Raw genomic sequence first — 17,939 nt, forward strand, 5'->3', positions numbered from 1 at the left:
GCCTTTACACACCACTGCACTTTGTATACCAGGGTTGGCTGGCCTTCTCTAGTCACTCGTAGGCTCAGTCACTGGAATACTTTTATATACAAAGCCTTTACACACCACTGCACTTTGTATACCAGGGTTGGCTGGCCTTCTCTAGTCACTCGTAGGCTCAGTCACTGGAATACTTTTATATACAAAGCCTTTACACACCACTGCACTTTGTATACCAGGGGATATTTTATATATGAATGCTTCCGCTCAGTGTTTGAGATCAATTGACACCCTTTACCATGGCACTTTGAGATTATTTAAAAATGCAAAACCTTTACTCGTAGGCTCAGTCACTGGAATACTTTTATGACAGATCCGGGACTGCTGGTGCAGCCGGTGTTCCTGGTTACAAAAAAGGACGGGACTTTGCACCCCATTCTAGACATACGTGCCCTCAGCAATAGCCGCGATTGGCTGGTGGGGGGGCAAGCACTGTTACAGACATCCATGCTAATGGAGTCGAGGGGACAAGCACTGTTACACACACCCATGCTAATGGAGTCGAGGGGGCAAGCACTGTTACACACATCCATGCTAATGGAGTCAAGGGGGCAAGCACTGTTACACACATCCATGCTAATGGAGTCAAGGGGACAAGCACTGTTACACACACCCATGCTAATGGAGTCAAGGGGACAAGCACTGTTACACACATCCATGCTAATGGAGTCAAGGGGGCAAGCACTGTTACACACATCCATGCTAATGGAGTCAAGGGGGCAAGCACTGTTACACACATCCATGCTAATAGAGTCGAGGGGGCAAGCACTGTTACACACATCCATGCTACTGTCCCGTATTCAGTCTCTAGGCTTCATAAGAAACCAGAAAATGAGCTGACTGACTCCATCTCAGCACAATCTGTTCCTGGGTCTCACGCTAGACTCCTGTATCATGCTTTTCTATCCCCATGTAGGTGTCGGGGTTCCGGCTCTGCTTAGCCACATTTCGGATTGTGTCACACATTGCGTTTTTACCCGTGCCTATTCGTACCAGGGATGATGGCTTCTGTGATGGAAGTCTATCTCGTGGGGCTAGCCACTCACCTGGACACATCTCGCAACCAAATCCGGTTGCTTCGGGTGTCCCCGTCAGGCCTATGGGCCTTGGTCCAGTGTAAGGACCCTCTGCTATTATCAGGGGGCTCCCATGGGCTGAGTTGTGTCCCGCAAGGTGATCATGACAGATGTATCCCTCCAAGGGTGGGGTGTGCTGTATGAAGGCAACTCAATTCGGATGGTATGGAAAGTGGTGCAGAGCGCACTGCATGTCAATTAGCCAGAGTATCTGGAGCTCAGGCGCTTTTCCCTGTTTTTATTGGGCCGGCTTGTACTGGACAAAAACAACATTAGGTCAGCGGTGGCATGCATCAACAGATGGGGAGAGACTCTTTTATGCAGGTGGGACACAAATGTTACTGTCTCAATGTTACTTCGGCAGGGCTGATGTAGATCTTTACGCATTGCAAGAAAACGTGCAGTGTCGTCTATTTTCCTTGATGATGAACCCAAGTGCTGATCTGGCACACCAGTGTTCTCGGATCCCCTTTATGTGTTTCCTGCCAGTGGTTCTTATTCAGCCCACGTTGGAGTGGGTGCGGCGCGAGGGCTTACCATTGATTCTTGTGGCTCCTCGTTGGCCCAGGCAGCCTTGGTCCACCGAGATCATTTGCCTTGCCGGGACCCATGGAAAATGCTGTTGCACAGGGACTTGTTATCTCAGGCTCAGGTGTAGGCCAGAGATTTGGTAAATAATGCCAATTTAATAATGTTTACATATCTTACATTACTCATATCATATGTATATACTGTATTTTATACCATCTATTGCACCTTGCCTATGCCGCTCGGCCATCGCTCATCCATATATTTATATGTACATATTCTCATTCACCCCTTTTAGTTTTGTGTGTATTAAGTAGTTGTTGGGAAATTGTTAGATTACTTGTTAGATATTACTGCACTGTCGGAACTAGAAGCACAAGCATTTCGCTACACTCGCATTGACATCTGCTAACCATGTGTATGTGACCAATAGAATTTGATTTGATTTGATGGACCTGGCCCCTAAGAGGGCTAATCTGATGGATAGAGGTTTACCTACAAATGTTATTACTACCATTCAGTCTGCAAGGGTGCCCTCCACGAGAGGGCTGTATGTGTATAAGTGGCAAGCGTTTGAGCTCTGATGCCAAGATTATGTTCCTACAGGAGCTTTTAAAGCATTATCCACTTTAAAAGTGTACATGGCCGCTGTCTCATGGTGTGGGAATTGACGGAACCTCACCCGGGGCTCACCCCCTGGTGGTGCGGTTCCTGAAAGGTATACGTCGTCACATACCAGTCTCTAAATCCATTGCGCCCACATGGGACTCGGCGTTGGTTTTGGGACCTTTGAGCCTCTGGAGTTGGTGGATCTGAAGATCCTCTCCTGCAAAACCTTCCTGGACATGGCTTTATCTCCCTGACATATAGCAGCAAAGGGCAAGGGTTACATAGAGGTGTATGCGCCCAGTCCACCAGGAGTCTGGCAGCATCTTGGCCTTTGTTTAATGGGTTGACTATAGGAGATATTTGTGCTGCGGAGCGTTGGGAATCACCACGCATTTTTGTGAGGTTTTATCACTTGGATGTCATTGCTCCCAGTACAGCACACAATGTAATACCCAGACTGCTGCATCTGGCAGGGCCAGGTCTGGGTGGTCTGCCACATGCTGTTTCATTTCGTATCTGTTGGGGTTGGCTTGAGCGTGATTATATTTCCCCATAGTATGTTGTACAGAAGTTGACTGATTGAAGGGAATTTAACATTATGACTAACTACTGTTCTATGAAGGAGGGAAACAAGTGACAACACCTGTTTGGCCCTGCACCACCCATTCCTGGGCTTGGTGAAGAGCAGTATTACATTGACGTAATGAATCCGAGCCTCACACTTATCCCCTGTGGAAGGCGGGGCTTCCAGCGAGTCGTGGATCTTATTGGCCTTGTGAGGCATGATAGAGGATCCTTCAACCAAAATCACGAAAGTGCGACTCCCCATAGTATGTTGCACCTCGTTTGCCTCCTTCAGAGAACGGTAGTTATAGTCATAATGTTACGTTCTCTTTCTCTCGTATGCACTCATCTCTCCTCAAGGCTCTTTCTACCCACAGTTTTTCTTGCTAAGAATACACTGATCTATGTGTGTGTGTGTGTGTGTGTGTGTGTGTGTGTGTGTGTGTGTGTGTGTGTGTGTGTGTGTGTGTGTGTGTGTGTGTGTGTGTGTGTGTGTGTGTGTGTGTGTGTGTGTGTGTGTGTGTGTGTGTGTGTGTGTGTGTGTGTGTGTGTGTGTGTGTGTGTGTGTGTACAGTGGGAAGTGATAAGTGGTTAAAGAGAAAACAGCAACTCCTTTTTATCCTGCATCCGTCATCACCACTGAAAGACCACTTTGATACGGCATCCTCAGATCAACATAAAAGAGTCAAAATAAACAGCATAAATGAACCATTAACTTCTTAGATTGCAGATGACTTGAGTAGAGCAACCAGCAAGGTTGACTCATTTATATACATTAAGATGGTTTTATTTTCAATATCATTAATGCACATTGTGTGTGACATTGGTGTCAGTCTTTAGTGGTGTCAGTCTTTTCCCCACATATACAGTATGAATAACATTGTGTTTATTCACCTGGCACGAATGTGTTAATATTGTTTTGTATGCACACACACACACACACACACACACACACACACACACACACACACACACACACACACACACACACACACACACACACACACACACACACACACACACACACACACACACACACACACACACACACACACACACACACACACACACACACACACACACACACACACACACACACACACACACACACACACTACATTCTGGAATCTTTACTCATCCTTCTGCCAGGCTGCCATTTTGGCAGTGAAAGTGTCCGTGTCTGCATCCTCCCCAATCAATAATCTCCAATGTGACCAAATCAGACCAGAGAGAGGCTGATTATTACAGAGCTGGCGGCAGGGAGGGGAGAGGGAGAGGTAAAAGAAAGAGAGGGGTGGAAAAGTGGTGGAGAAAGGAAATCTTTAAAATCAGTTCAAGTCTATTCAAGGCTATTACAAATTCACATTTCTGACATCTGGATAATTTATGAAATTACCCATTTTACCCAACTTCTACCATCATCAAAAAACATAAAAACACAACTTTTGTCTTCAATTTACCCTTACAAATCTGTGTAGGAAATTTAATGTTAATACCAATGCATTCAGAGTGTTTGAACACAATAAGCATGATGTGGCTTCAAACAGAAGCTTTGGAGAGCATTTGGGTCTATTGTGTAGGCCTATAATAGTGTACCAACCAATCACGGTGAACTGGGCTCTGCTGCCTTAGTAATGAGCATAAGCATAATGACTTGGGTGGGTGTGTATGTGAGGTTGTGGCTTTTCATACTGTAGGCCTACAAATGTAATGTCATTGTAGTGACATAAGAATAGGCAATGATCATTAGGCCTACCCTCCAACCACAGCCTGAGTGAGATTTGGTTGGGGGGTCATCGTGGGCAAAACATTTTAATGGCCCCCCTCTTGACTGTGGAGAGAGAAATGTACATTTTTAAGTTAATTTACTGCAATTCTACACCTATTGCCATGGGGAAGAGAGAACATTTAGCAATGTTGTAACAAATGTCATGCAATTCTACTAATTTTGCCATGTGCAGGGAGAAATGTTTTTAACTTTTACAGCTAAATTTCCTGCAATTCTACACATTTACCATGGCTTATGCCATCAGTGGAAACTCCTCAGAGGAGGAAGGGGAGGACCATCCTCCTCAGAAATGTATATTTTTTTAAATAAAACTATACTAAATATATCCACCTGACCAAATAATTGATTGAAACACTGTTTTGCAATGAAGATCTACAGTAGCCTCAACAGTGCTCTGTAGGGTAGCACCATGGAGTAGCTGGAGGACAGCTAGTTTCCATCCTCCTCTGGGTACATTGACTTCAATACAAAACCTTGGAGGCTCGTGGTTCTCACCCGCTTCCATAGACTTACACAGTAATTATGACATCTTCTGGAGGACGTCCTCCAACCCATAAGAGCTTTTGCAGCATGAACATATTGTATCCACCCAATCAAAGGAATCCGAGAATGGACCTAGTAATGAGGGCATGAGCTACAGCTAGCTAGCACTGCAGTGCATAAAATGTGGTGAGCAGTTGAAGTGAGAAGCTAAAATGTGGTGAGTAGACTCAAGGAGAGAGACAGACAATAGTTGAATAGCTTTTAACAAATTAATTTCTTCAAAAATGAAGTAAAAGCAAGAGAGAGAGAGAGCTAGCTCTATTTCATATTTTTATTCACTTTCCTTGTCACTTAATTAGCTAGCGAATGCAGCTAGCTAGTTTAGCCTACTCAAACAACCAGCTCAAACAGGGAGGGATGCTATGTTACCTAGCTGGCTTTGGCAATCCAACACTGGAACTCTTCCAAGTCAAGGTACGCGTTTGGTTTTATTAATTTATTGGCACCTGGGCACGCCGGTGTAACTGCTAAACCTCTTGCTAACTGTACACTGTACTGTATGATTGTAGTGGGCTTACTAACATGTTAGTTCTAGTAGCTATTTTGTTGACTTGACGTTAGCTAATTGGGTAACAACAATGTAGGCTGTGTGTAGCGGTTAGCGGTTATGATATGAAAGTTTGGCTTAGAAAGGTTTTTTCGCCTGGTCGCAAACAGCTGATGTGTTGTACACTGAAGTCCGCAAGCGAAGGGAAAAGGTGAGAGGAGGAGAGTGCGTAGATGTGAGAAGGAATTGTGCAAGGAGTATTGAATGTGTCAATGTCTGTCACCTTGATAACAAAAATGTATCTCGACCTTTGTACCTACTTTGTACATTTTAATTAATGATGTGTATAAGGAAAATGTGAGTATCATGTAGTAAGTAGCCTACGCCTATCGATGTTACATTGAGCCGGGTGAATGGAATATGAATGACAGTCATCCAATATGCTGTAATAGAAGTAAAGCCATGCTAATAAATAAATACATTGTCCTCTCTCATTTTAAATGGCACTGACTGCCACTGCTGTTATCTGAGTGAGAGTGACAAACAAAAGCAATGGGGGCCCCTGCATCCATAATTTCATTTGCATATACAGTTGAGCAGGGGTGTTTTCAGGATTTCTACACATTGGGAAAAACATTTTGCAGGAAATGTGCCTTTGATTAATTTTTACATTTATTTTCACCCCAATTTTGTGATACCCAATTGGTAGTCTCGTCCCATCGCTGCAACTCCCCTACAGACTCAGGAAAGGGGAAGAGCCATGTGTCCCACAAAACACGACCCTGCCAAACCCTGGGCTCGCTTAACCCAGAAGCCAGCCGCACCAATGTGTCTGATCAGCTTGTAGGCACCCAGCCTGCCACAAGGAATCGCTAGAGTGCAATGGGACAAGGAAATCCCAGCCGGCCAAACCCTCCCCTAACCCGGATGACGCTGGGCCAATTGTGCACCACCTCATGGGTCTCCATGTGCACCGCCTCCTGGGTTTATAATAATAATAATATATGCCATTTAGCAGACGCTTTTATCCAAAGCGACTTACAGTCATGTGTGCAAACCCAGTTCTGTAGTGACACCTAAAGCACTATGATGCAGTGTCTTAGACTGCTGCGCCACACACAAGGCCTAAAATGTGCCTTTTATAAACACATTTCATGCAATTCTATGTAATTTACATGTTAGAAGATATTAACAGAATATTTATTTAATACCACACAAATGACCGAAATGAGTTGTTACTCTGACAAACTGAAAGCAATAAAAACAACCTGGTCTTGAATGCAAACAATAGCCCAGGCTTTGAGAGAGACACAGATTGTACACTATTAGGAGAAATATACAACAAGTGTACAAAACATTAAGAACACTTTGTCCCTTTTGCCCTCAGAACAGCTTTAATTTGTCGGGCACAGACTCTACAAGGTGTTGAAAGCGTTGCACGGGGATGCTGGCCCATGTAGACTCCAATGCTTCCCACAGTTGTGTAAAGTTGGCTGGATGTTCTTTGGGTGGTGTACCATTCTTGATACACACAAAACTGTTGAGTGTGAAAAGCCCAACAGTGTTGCAGTTCTTGACAGAAAATGGTGCATCTGGCACACATACACAACCCATGTCTCAATTGTCTCAGGGCTTAAAAATCCTACTTTAACCTGTCTCCTCCCCTTCATCTACACTGATTTAAGTGGATTTAACAAGTGACATCAATAAAGGATCATAGCTTTCACCTGGATTCACTTGGTCAGTCTATGTCATGGTAAGAGCTGGTGTTCTTAATGTTTTGTACACTCAGTCTGTATATATACTGAAGAAATATATAAACGCACATGGGCCTATTCCCCCCATGGCTGCACCACTGCCCAGTCATTAGGACCTATTTTATTTCAACTGACTGATTTCTTATATGAATGCTAACTCAGTAAAATCTTAGAAATTGTTGCATGTTGCATTTATATTTTTGTTCAGTAATATTTAGGCTACAATTTGAGTGTGTGATAAAGGGGTTGGAGATATGTTCATTTTGAAATTACAAAGAATTTAAAAAATACAAACATGGCAACACTGCCATGTTGCACTGAGCTTTGCTGTTGGAAAACAGCATACATGTACGAATTTCAGCTGTCCCCGATTGCACCTCCCCCAACTTCACTCCTCGATTTCGTCTGCATTCGGTTGCTTCAGCCTTACTGCTCAAACAAGCCCATTGATCTGTTAATTTGACTGTCACGGGTCGCCAGTAAAAAGTAGCATTAATTGCGCGCCTAATGCTATTGGGTAGATTACCGGTTGCAGCTTTCCAGCCATTGGTGCAAGTACCATTTTTCTCAGTTGGATTGGCTGAGACTGCTATCAATCTTTCTGACGACCCCCCCCCGGTTAACGCCCATTGCCCCAGTCGCAATAACGCACGGACACGAGCTTCCGAACACCAGGGGCGGTGTCAGCAAACTATGCCATGTGTTCTACAAGAACAGCGCCCTTATTGGTCTACAGTATGGGGCTCTCGGGCCATCGCCAAGGGATACGCTTCGGATTGGTTGAATCGGCTACCCCCCCAGATACCATTGCGCGTGCACTTCTCTCCGATTCCCGACAGTGGTTTATTGGCGTATCCCCGTCTCCACGCGCATCTGCCCATAGAACCAAGCCTCACCATTTACGCAAATAGCGTTACAAATGTTCGTAGTGAATAAAACAGCGAGCCCGAAACCGATTGTGAAGGAATAAAAAATAATACAAGAATCGTCGGGTCTGACTGGAACTGCCCTTTCCAGAGGAACGAAGTGCACAAGACCCGATAGCCAACTGGAATAACCGGATTTGACGGTCGCCGTGTGCGGAGTTGGGGCGAGTTTGCAGGGCCGTGGAAATCGTTAATGTAAAAATTGGGCAACTGACAGATTTTTCCGTTTGAATCGTCGGTAGGGTAGAAGAGCGAGGGAGCCGGCATGGCGGACGGATCGTTGAGTCTCCATCGGAATATGAAGAGGATCTGTATGGTACTGGATCTATAGGAATAAACAGCAATCATTCCCCATTAACGCATTATCTGATAGTTTCACTTGTGTAATTCTGTGCTCAACTGTGACCAAATGAAGGAAATCAAACCAGCAGTGGGTTAATTTGGGGGCCACAGGGCCAGATTCATGACTATTTAGTCGAAGACGCGTCTCCAAGGCCTATTGTCAACTGAAGGAAAACGAGGAACCAAAGGAAGAAAGGATGCTTTGAACGACTTTTGGGGGACGAGAAAGGGTAGATTGATAGGTCAAAATATCAACTGTGAAGGCTCGTGGAGAGGAGTTGATAGAAAAAAATATTGTAAATAATCTAACATTCAGATTAAGGAACTGTCATTCTTTGAATGCAAAGGTTTAGAAAGAAATCTACCAAGCCAGTCACGTAGCATACAGTATTTGATTCGAGGATTGGATCATGTCGGGGCGGCCCAGAACCACCTCCTTCGCGGAGAGCTGCAAACCATTGCCGCAGCCCTCGGCTTTTGGCTCTATGAAAGTCAGCAGTAAGTCTACCATTTTCTATAATCAAACTAAGTTTGCCCAAATACCTGCCTTGCGAATGAAATCAATTAAACTAGTTTTGTCCTTGTTAAGCACGTTGACTCGACGCCAGGTCTGATAGCACAGACAGGCTTGTCATTCTGTGTCACTGGCTGAGATTCTCAGGCGTAGTGTCACCCTGGTTTCTGCGGGAGGGACCGCTGTGACGTCCGACTCTAGGCTGGTCAGCGGACAGAGGTAGAGGGCCGCGCCGGGGGAGAGAGGGGCAGGGCTGGCAGCCACCCAAACCAACATCGTGCCAAGTGCCACGATCTGATTTGCCTCATCATTTACAGATTATTCTAGGTGTCCATTCCATTAGATCATAACATGTATTTCAACCGATTACTGATCAGTAGTCTCTAGTCGAATGGAGCGCCTGGTTTAGGGTCATGACTAGGCATACACTGTTATATTATTGTTTCATGGGGATATTTTGTATATATTACTTATTTAAATGCAATTTTGCTTGCTTTGCGAGCAGTTTTCTCAGATAGTATTAATTTCTTACCAGCCAGATGCAGCAAGTGACAGGATCGGTCTATTACACAACTGTCAACAAGAAGGTGCGTCCATGCAGAATTTGACTGGGGGGGGGGGGCTTGATCTTTCAGGATAAAGGGGCGGGTTTCTCGTTTGTGTAAACTGAGTCGTGGAATTTGGGGTGCGTTCATTTCGCATGAACGTTTGCTACATTGCGGAACGGTTTGTACTGAATGACATGTTTTCCTTAAACGTTATTGAACAGACTTTGAGATAGGTTTGTTCCATTGGGTGGGTGTGCCAGGAAGTGGCTTGAAGCAATGAGTGACGTATTTAAAGTGCAGCGGTGTATTTTGAACACACAACCCAACCCCTCCCTGTTTTTCAACTGATCGTTCAATACAGCAACGTTTCTGTTCAACTGAATGTTCCAAAATGTAAAAACGAGCTCCAGCACACAAGCCAGATCGCCTACTCCACTGTCAAGACATCTAGGAGCCACAACTAGAAGCACAAGCACTTCACTACACCTGCAATAACATCTGCTAAACACCTGTATGTGACCAATAACATTTGATTTGATTTGACAATGTATCAGACTGAAGTTGGTACAGTATTGCCATCCTCAAGGCGCTCCTGGGCCAGGATATATGCTCCTGACAACTTTAATGGTGTTTTAAACTGTTGTGAAAATCAAATAATAAAGCCTATCCTTCTGATGCCTCAGCCTATAGTATATAAATAGCCTGTAATTGTATTTAGCCTATTCCTATTACACATAGACAGTGGTGCAACTTTGGTTTTAGAAGTAGGGGTGAACACACATTTTCTTTTGTATATATATTTTTTTAAATCCGGCCGGATAAACATAGCATACCCGACCTCTCGGATGCGTCTGCGTGGTCCTGAATGAAGCACACCGTTGCCTCGTTTTGTATCACATTCCAATGATAAAACTTGAGGGGGGGGGGGGGTGCTATGTCATAATGTGGTGGTGGTGGGGGAGACATGTCTCCCCCCGTCCTCAGTGAAAGTTGCATCCCTGCACATACACATGCATCAGACATTTACACACCTGCTCCTCAGAGTTCAGATGTTGACATACTTCAACCCCAGCCTTGCTTTACATACAGTACCATTAGGCCTATCACCTTCTGCATTACTGTAAGTCTCTGTGTGTGGGCTACAGAGAGCAAGAGAGAGAGAGAGAGAGTTGTGGTAATGAATCTCAGATACTCTTTCATAATGCAATTGTCCCTTTCACTGACTAGACCTAAGCATACTGAAATGGACACTAAACAGTTTATGGAGATTGTATAGTTGAGTGTGTGTGTCTGTGTGTGTGTGCAGATGGGATTTAGGAGTAGGAAGCAGTATGGCAATGGTGCATTTAGTGCTTCGAGCATTGCAGTAGAATGCCTTTCTCTCCCACACCCTCATCTCTCTAGTAGCTATAATACAACAACAATTCATATATATACAGTACCAGTCAAAGGTTTGGACACACCTACTCATTCAAAAGCTGTCATCAAGACAAAGGGTGGCTACTTTGAAAAATCTCAAATATATTTAGATTTGTTTAACACTTTTTTGGTTACTACATGATTCCATATGTGTTATTTCATAGTTTTGATGTCTTCACTATTATTATACAATGTAGAAAACAGTAATAACCAAGAAAAACCCTTGAATGAATAGGTGTGTCCTAACTTTTGACTGGTACTGTATATAAAACAAATAAATATCTAGTACAAAAATGTATGGTCAACGTTCAGAATCTAATCCATAAATACAAAAATATTATATTGGTGGTATTTATATTGTCTATATGCAATCATTATAAAAAATAGTACAATATAATTATATATTTTTTTTCTACAATAAAACATTTTAAACATTTTATGTTTCCTCCCTTAACTTTTAACAAGCTGTGACTTATGAGGCCAAATCTATCACAACATACGTTTCCCCCCCAAAATATACACATTTTATCTTTGTTTGATTGTTTTGTAAAATGTGTAGACATTTTCATTGTGAATTTTAGGAAGAACTCGCTAAGTAATATATGTTTGTGGTAAACAATTAGAAAGTGTTCTTCACTTTCTATCTCTCCTGACCCAGAGTTATGACATAGTCTGTCTTCTCTAGCCAGCCATTTTTTTCAATGGCATCTTGTTTCAATTGCCAGACTATAATCGCCAGGCAATAGCCAGGCTCTCACATAGCCAGACACCAGGCCTCTCTCTCTCTCATAATTTGTTTGGGTCTAATTGTTTTGCTGTCCTGGGGCTCTATGGGGTCTGATTGTGTTTATGAACAGAACCCAAGGACCAGTCTGCTTAGGGGACACTTATCCAGGTTCGTCTCTCTGTAGGTGATGGCTTTGATATGGAAAGTTTAGTTGAACGTCTCTTTTCTGGATGTTGATAATTAGTGGGTATCGGCCTAATTTTGCTCTGCATGCAGTATTGGGTGTTTTATGTTGTACACAGAGGATATTTTTGCAGAATTCTGCATGCAGAGTCACATTTTGTGAATTCTTGGTTGGTGAGCGGACCCCAGACCTCACAACCATAAATGGGAAGTTGGTTCTATAACTGATTCAAGTATTTTTAGCCAGAAATGTACAAGTCTTCTGTTAATGATAATGCAGAGGATTTTCCCAAGGTGGCTGTTGACGAATATCCCACGGTAGTTATTGGGGTCAAATGTCTCCACTTTTGTGGATTAGGGTGATCAGTCCTTGGTTCCAAATATTGGGGAAGATGCCAGAGCTAAGGATGATGTTAAAGAGTTTAAGTATATCCAATTAGAATTTATGGTCTGTGTATTTTATAATTTCATTGAGGATACCATCAACACCACAGGTCTTTTTGGGTTGGAGGGTTTGTATTTAGTCCTGTAGCTCATTCAAGGTAATTGGAGAATCCAGTAGGTTCTGGTCGTCTTTAATAGTTGATTCTAAGATTTGTATTTGATTATGTAAATTATTTTTTTGCTGTTTGTTCTTTGTTATAGAGACAAAAAGATTGGAGAAGTGGTTTATCCATACATCTCCATTTTGGATAGACAACTCTTTGTGTTGTTTGTTTAGTGTGTTTCAATTTTCCCAGAAGTGTTTAGGGTCTATGGATTCTTTAATGACATTGAGCTGGTTTCTGACATGCTGTTCCTTCTTTTTCCGTAGTGTATTTCTGTATTGATTTAGTGATTCACCATAGTGAAGGCTCAGGTTTTCTGTGTCACGGTTCATGAATCCACTGCCTCCCTCTCTCTTTCTCTCTCTCTCTCTCTCCCGTGTTTGTGTGGGCGTGGTTCCCAATCTCGGCCTGATTTTCTGCGCCAGCTGGAACCACTTATCTTCCCTTTATATGTTCTGTACCAGTGTTTCTTGTTGTCAGATCGTTGTTACTTCCCTGAGGTTGTGTCGTGTGTCCGTGCTTGTTACTTCCCTGAGGTTGTGTCGTGTGTCCGTGCTCATCTCTCGCCGCCCTTGTGTGGATTATCTGCTGTGCTCCTTCCTACCCATCCGGACACACTCCCCTGGATTTCTCAGCACGCTATCATCGGAAGATGCGCCCTAGTCCCTGGGTCGGATTCCGTCTGAGTACAGTCTGTCTGTCCTGTTGCTGCTGTAAACTGTATTCATTAAACCATCGTTGCTTGCATCTTGTGTCCGCCTCTGTATTGTCACATTCTGGGTCTCTATGTTTTTGGTTGGATAGAAATTGAGAAACCTTTCTTAGTTTTTTTAATTCTTCATCAAACCATATGTCATTGTTGTTAATTTTCTGAGGTTTTCTGCTTGACATTTTTAGATTTGATAGGGAAGCTGAAAGGTCAAATAAACTGTTTAGGTTGTCTACTGCCAAGTTTACACCTTCACTATTACAGTGAAACATTTTGTCCAGGAAGTTGTCTAAAATGGATTTAATTTGTTGATGCCTAATTGTTTTTGGTAGATTTCCACACTACTTTCCTTCCATCTATAGCATTTCTTATATTATTTAGTTCATTTGGCTTTGATGCCTCATGTTTGAGCATTGCTCTATTCTAGTAGACTGTGATTTTGCTGTGGTCTGATAGGGGTGTCAGTGGGTTGCCTGTGAACGCTCTGAGAGAGGTCAGTGAGGAAGTAGTCTACAGTACTACTGCCAAGAGATGAGCTATAAGTGTACCGACCCTAGGAGTTCCCTCAATGCCTACCATTGACAATGTACAGCGTCGACAGAGCATTTCCTTTTGAATTTCTAACCACATGTAAATTGTTCCTGTTTTGATTAATTTAATAAATTGACTTAGGTCTGCTCTATACCAAATTAGCATACCCCCTGAGTCCCTTCCCTGTTGCACACCTGGTAGTTTGGTGGGTGAGATTCCAGCTCTCTGTAATCTAGAGGGCAACCAGTGGGTCCATCTCCTCTATACCATGTTTCTTGTAGGATGACAATGTCTGTATTTCTGATTGCTTTGGTGAAGTCCAGGTTCCTTCTCTCTCAGTGTTTGTCTGTCTCTCACACACACACACACACACACACACACACACACACACACACACACACACACACACACACACACACACACACACACACACACACACACACACACACACACACACACACACACACACACACACACACACACACACACACACACACACACACACACACACACTAGTTTTGTTCTGAGGAGAGGCAGCTGGCCAAGAACAATCTTGTTTAGCATTTCAAAGCTCACACTGTCTTTTTTTCCTCTATTTCCCTCGCCCTCAATGGAGATGGGAACCAAATTAACAAATTGAACATGATGTTACATTTAAATTGCCGCTTTACGATTGAAAAAAAGATAAGAGCGAACTGAACAAATTGAAGAACAAACAGAAAGAAACAGAGAGTGATAGACTGAGCGTCAGAGAGAGACAGGGTGAGAGAGAGACAGAGAGAGAGATGTCAGATATGGGGTCCAAGTTATTACTCTGTAATGTGGTAGTTATTACCTTATCTGCATGAACCCTAGTTTCCATAATGAATCAGCAATATACACATTGGCTTAATTATTTATTTACTAACTAAGTAAATAATCACATAAATACATCACAAACCGTAGATATGGGTTACTAACAATGATAGAAAAGTCTCTAGTGGACTAAACCGATATGACAAAAGGAAACGGGTGAGGACTGAGAAAGAGCGGGAAAACAACATGGATTCACCTACATACAGTCTATAATTATGTTCATTGAAATGGTAAATACTTTGCACATGAACGGCCGCTCATTCTGAATGAAATTGGAATGTACATATTTACACCTGGATGTCGTTGTTGTCTCTCTGTTGAAAACACTCAATGGACTAGTAAAGTTCATCAGAGTCTCTAGTTAACTTTCCCAGAAGTCACAATATCCTTCGTGGTTGTCGGTGGTTAGAATGAATACTTCAGAGTACCATTGGGAAATGTTTCCATAGAATAGATGATGCGGCGGTTGTCTGTATTCTCCTTCTAGGTTTACAGAATTTCTAGCTGCAGACTAGTAATTTGTGTAATCTAGAATTGGCTCCTTCTGTAGTGATTGATAGTCTCAGAGTTGAACCATTTCCAGCTGTGTAGCCAAACTACAGCTGTATGGTCTAATGGTCTATAGAATTGTAGCCATTCCAACGTGGGGACCTGTCCTGGCGTTCTCTGACTTCGTATCCATGCAAGACGTCCGGCTTACCGTGGGTCTCTTTGGCATGAAATGTACATTTTGCCACTGGTCATTTTATACACTTCAGAGAAAAGGCCGGTCCATGATGCCAAATGTGATGTCTGGGCTCACAGGGTTGTGTACACTGACTAGTTACTCTTTATATGAAAATCCATGCACTCATTTAGAAGGTTAACATCACATTACATCTTTTCACAACTAGTTTCATGTTTAATCACATATGTTTCACAATATTTAGATGTAAACCAGACAGCTGGGAAATATAGACTTTAAATATAAAATTCTCATAATCCAGCCACAGTGACTGATTTCAAAAAGGCTTTACAGCGAAAGCACCACAAACAATTATGTTTGGTCACCACCAAGTCACAGAAAAACATAGCCATTTTTCCAGCCAAAGAGAGGAGTCACAAAAAGCACAAATAGAGATAAAATTAATCACTAACCTTTGATGATCTTCATCAGATGACACTTATAGGACTTCATGTTACACAATACATGTATGTTTTGTTCGCTAAAGTGCATATTTATATAAAAAACATCAAATTTTACATTGGCACGTTACGTTCAGTAGTTCTAAAACATGCGGTGATTGTGCAGAGAGCCACATCAATTTATAAAAATACTCATCATAAATGTTGATGAAAATAAAAGTGTTATACATGGAATTAGAGATATACTTCTCTTTTTAAAAACATTATGGAAAAAGCAAACCATGCAATAATCTGAGTACAGCGTTCAGACAACAAAGCAGCCAAAAAGGTATCATCCATATTGTGTAGTTAACATTAGTCAGAAATAGCATTATAAATATTCACTTACCTTTGATGATCTTCATCAGAATGCACTCCTAGGAATCCCAGTTCCACAATAAATGTTTGATTTGTTCGATAAAGTTCATAATTTATGTCCAAATAACTTGTTTTTTTAGGACTTTTGTTGAACGGCGGCAGCGTAGCCTAGTGGTTAGACCGTTGGAATAGTAACCGGAAGGTTGCGAGTTCAAACCTCCGAGCTGACAAGGTACAAATCTGTCGTTCTGCCCCTGAACAGGCAGTTAACCCACTGTTCCCAGGCCGTCATTGAAAATAAGAATGTGTTCTTAACTGACTTGCCTGGTTAAATAAAGGTAAAAATAAATAAAATAAAAACAAATCCAAACGCGCGTTCAGGTCCAGTCGGACGAAAAGTTCAAAAAGTTATATTACAGGTCGTAGAAACTTGTCAAACTAAGTATAGAATCAATCTTTAGGATGTTTTTATCATAAATCTTCAATAATGTTTCAACCGGAGAATTCCATTGTCCGTAGAAAAGCAATGGAACGAGAGCTAACTCTCTCGTGACCGCGCCACACGAGCCTGTGGCACCGATTATGATTTTTCAACGCTTATACCAATACCGATTATTGGAGGACCAAAAAAAAGCCATTACCGATTAATCGGCCATTTTTTAATTAAAAAAAAGTTTGTAATAATGACAATTACAACAATACTGAATAAACAATTATTTTAACTTAATATAATACATCATTAAAAATCAATTTAGACGTTTGAAACGCTATTAGCGCGCACCCCACTAACTAGCTAGCCATTTCACATCGGTTCAATGTGATGGCCACTCCAATACCTTGACTTTGTCGTCCTTAAGCCATTTTGCCACAACTTTGGAAGTTTTCTTAGGGTCATTGTCCATTTGGAAGACCCATTTTCGACCAATCTTTAACTTTCTGACTGATGTCTTGAGATGTTGCTTCAATAGATCCACATAATTTTAGTTCCCCATTACGCCATCTATTTTGTGAAGTGCATCAGTTCCTCCTGCAGCAAAGCACCCCCACACCATGATGCTGCCACCCCTGTGCTTCACGGTTGTGATGGTGTTCTTCGGGTTGCAAGCCTCCCCATTTTTCCTCTAAACATAACGATGGTAATTATGGCCAAGCAGTTCTATTTTTGTTTCAACATAGCAGAGGACATTTCTCAAAAAAATACGATCTTTGTCCCCATGTGCAGTTGCAACCCATAATCTGTCTTTTTTTATGGTGGTTTTGGATCAGTTGCTTCTTCCTTGCTGAGTGGCCTTTCAGGTTATATCGATATAGGACTCGTTTTACTGTGGGTATAGATAATTTTGTATCTGCTTCCTCCAGCATCTTCACAAGGTCCTTTGCTGTTGTTCTGGGATTGATTTGCACTTTTCGCACCAAAGTATGTTCATCTCTAGTAGACAGAACGTGTCACCTTCCTGAGCGGTATGACGGCTGCGTGGTCCCATGGTGTTTATACTTGCGTACTATTGTTTGTACAGATGAACGTGGTACCTTCAGGCGTTTGGAAATTCCTCCCAAGGATGAACCAGACTTATGGAGGTCTTCCAATATATTTTGGTATTATTTTCATTAGTCCATTGTTGACATAGTCCCAAAATGTTTTGCTTTCAGCAATCAAGTTTTCAAGATATGTAACTTTTAACACACATAAATCATCCATCCCTCTATCAGTAAAAAAAACATGACCAACCTGGCTCGATTCGCTCTTTTGTGGCTAAATTTGA

General features: G+C 42.3%; 1 protein-coding gene across 3 annotated transcripts in view; it reads left to right on the forward strand.

The window, feature by feature from the left end:
- The first annotated feature begins 8,230 nt into the window (after positions 1-8,230).
- Positions 8,231-17,939, forward strand: part of LOC124044135 (glycogen synthase kinase-3 beta) — a 55,554-nt gene continuing 45,845 nt past the window's right edge. For all 3 annotated transcript variants that reach the window (XM_046363613.1, XM_046363614.1, XM_046363615.1), the window contains exon 1: positions 8,231-9,158. In XM_046363613.1, the coding sequence (XP_046219569.1) occupies positions 9,071-9,158 (88 nt within the window). In that variant the 5' untranslated portion in view covers positions 8,231-9,070. The remainder of the gene's footprint in view (positions 9,159-17,939) is intronic.

Source organism: Oncorhynchus gorbuscha, linkage group LG09 (genome assembly GCF_021184085.1).
Source record: "Oncorhynchus gorbuscha isolate QuinsamMale2020 ecotype Even-year linkage group LG09, OgorEven_v1.0, whole genome shotgun sequence".
Taxonomy (NCBI): domain Eukaryota; kingdom Metazoa; phylum Chordata; class Actinopteri; order Salmoniformes; family Salmonidae; genus Oncorhynchus; species Oncorhynchus gorbuscha.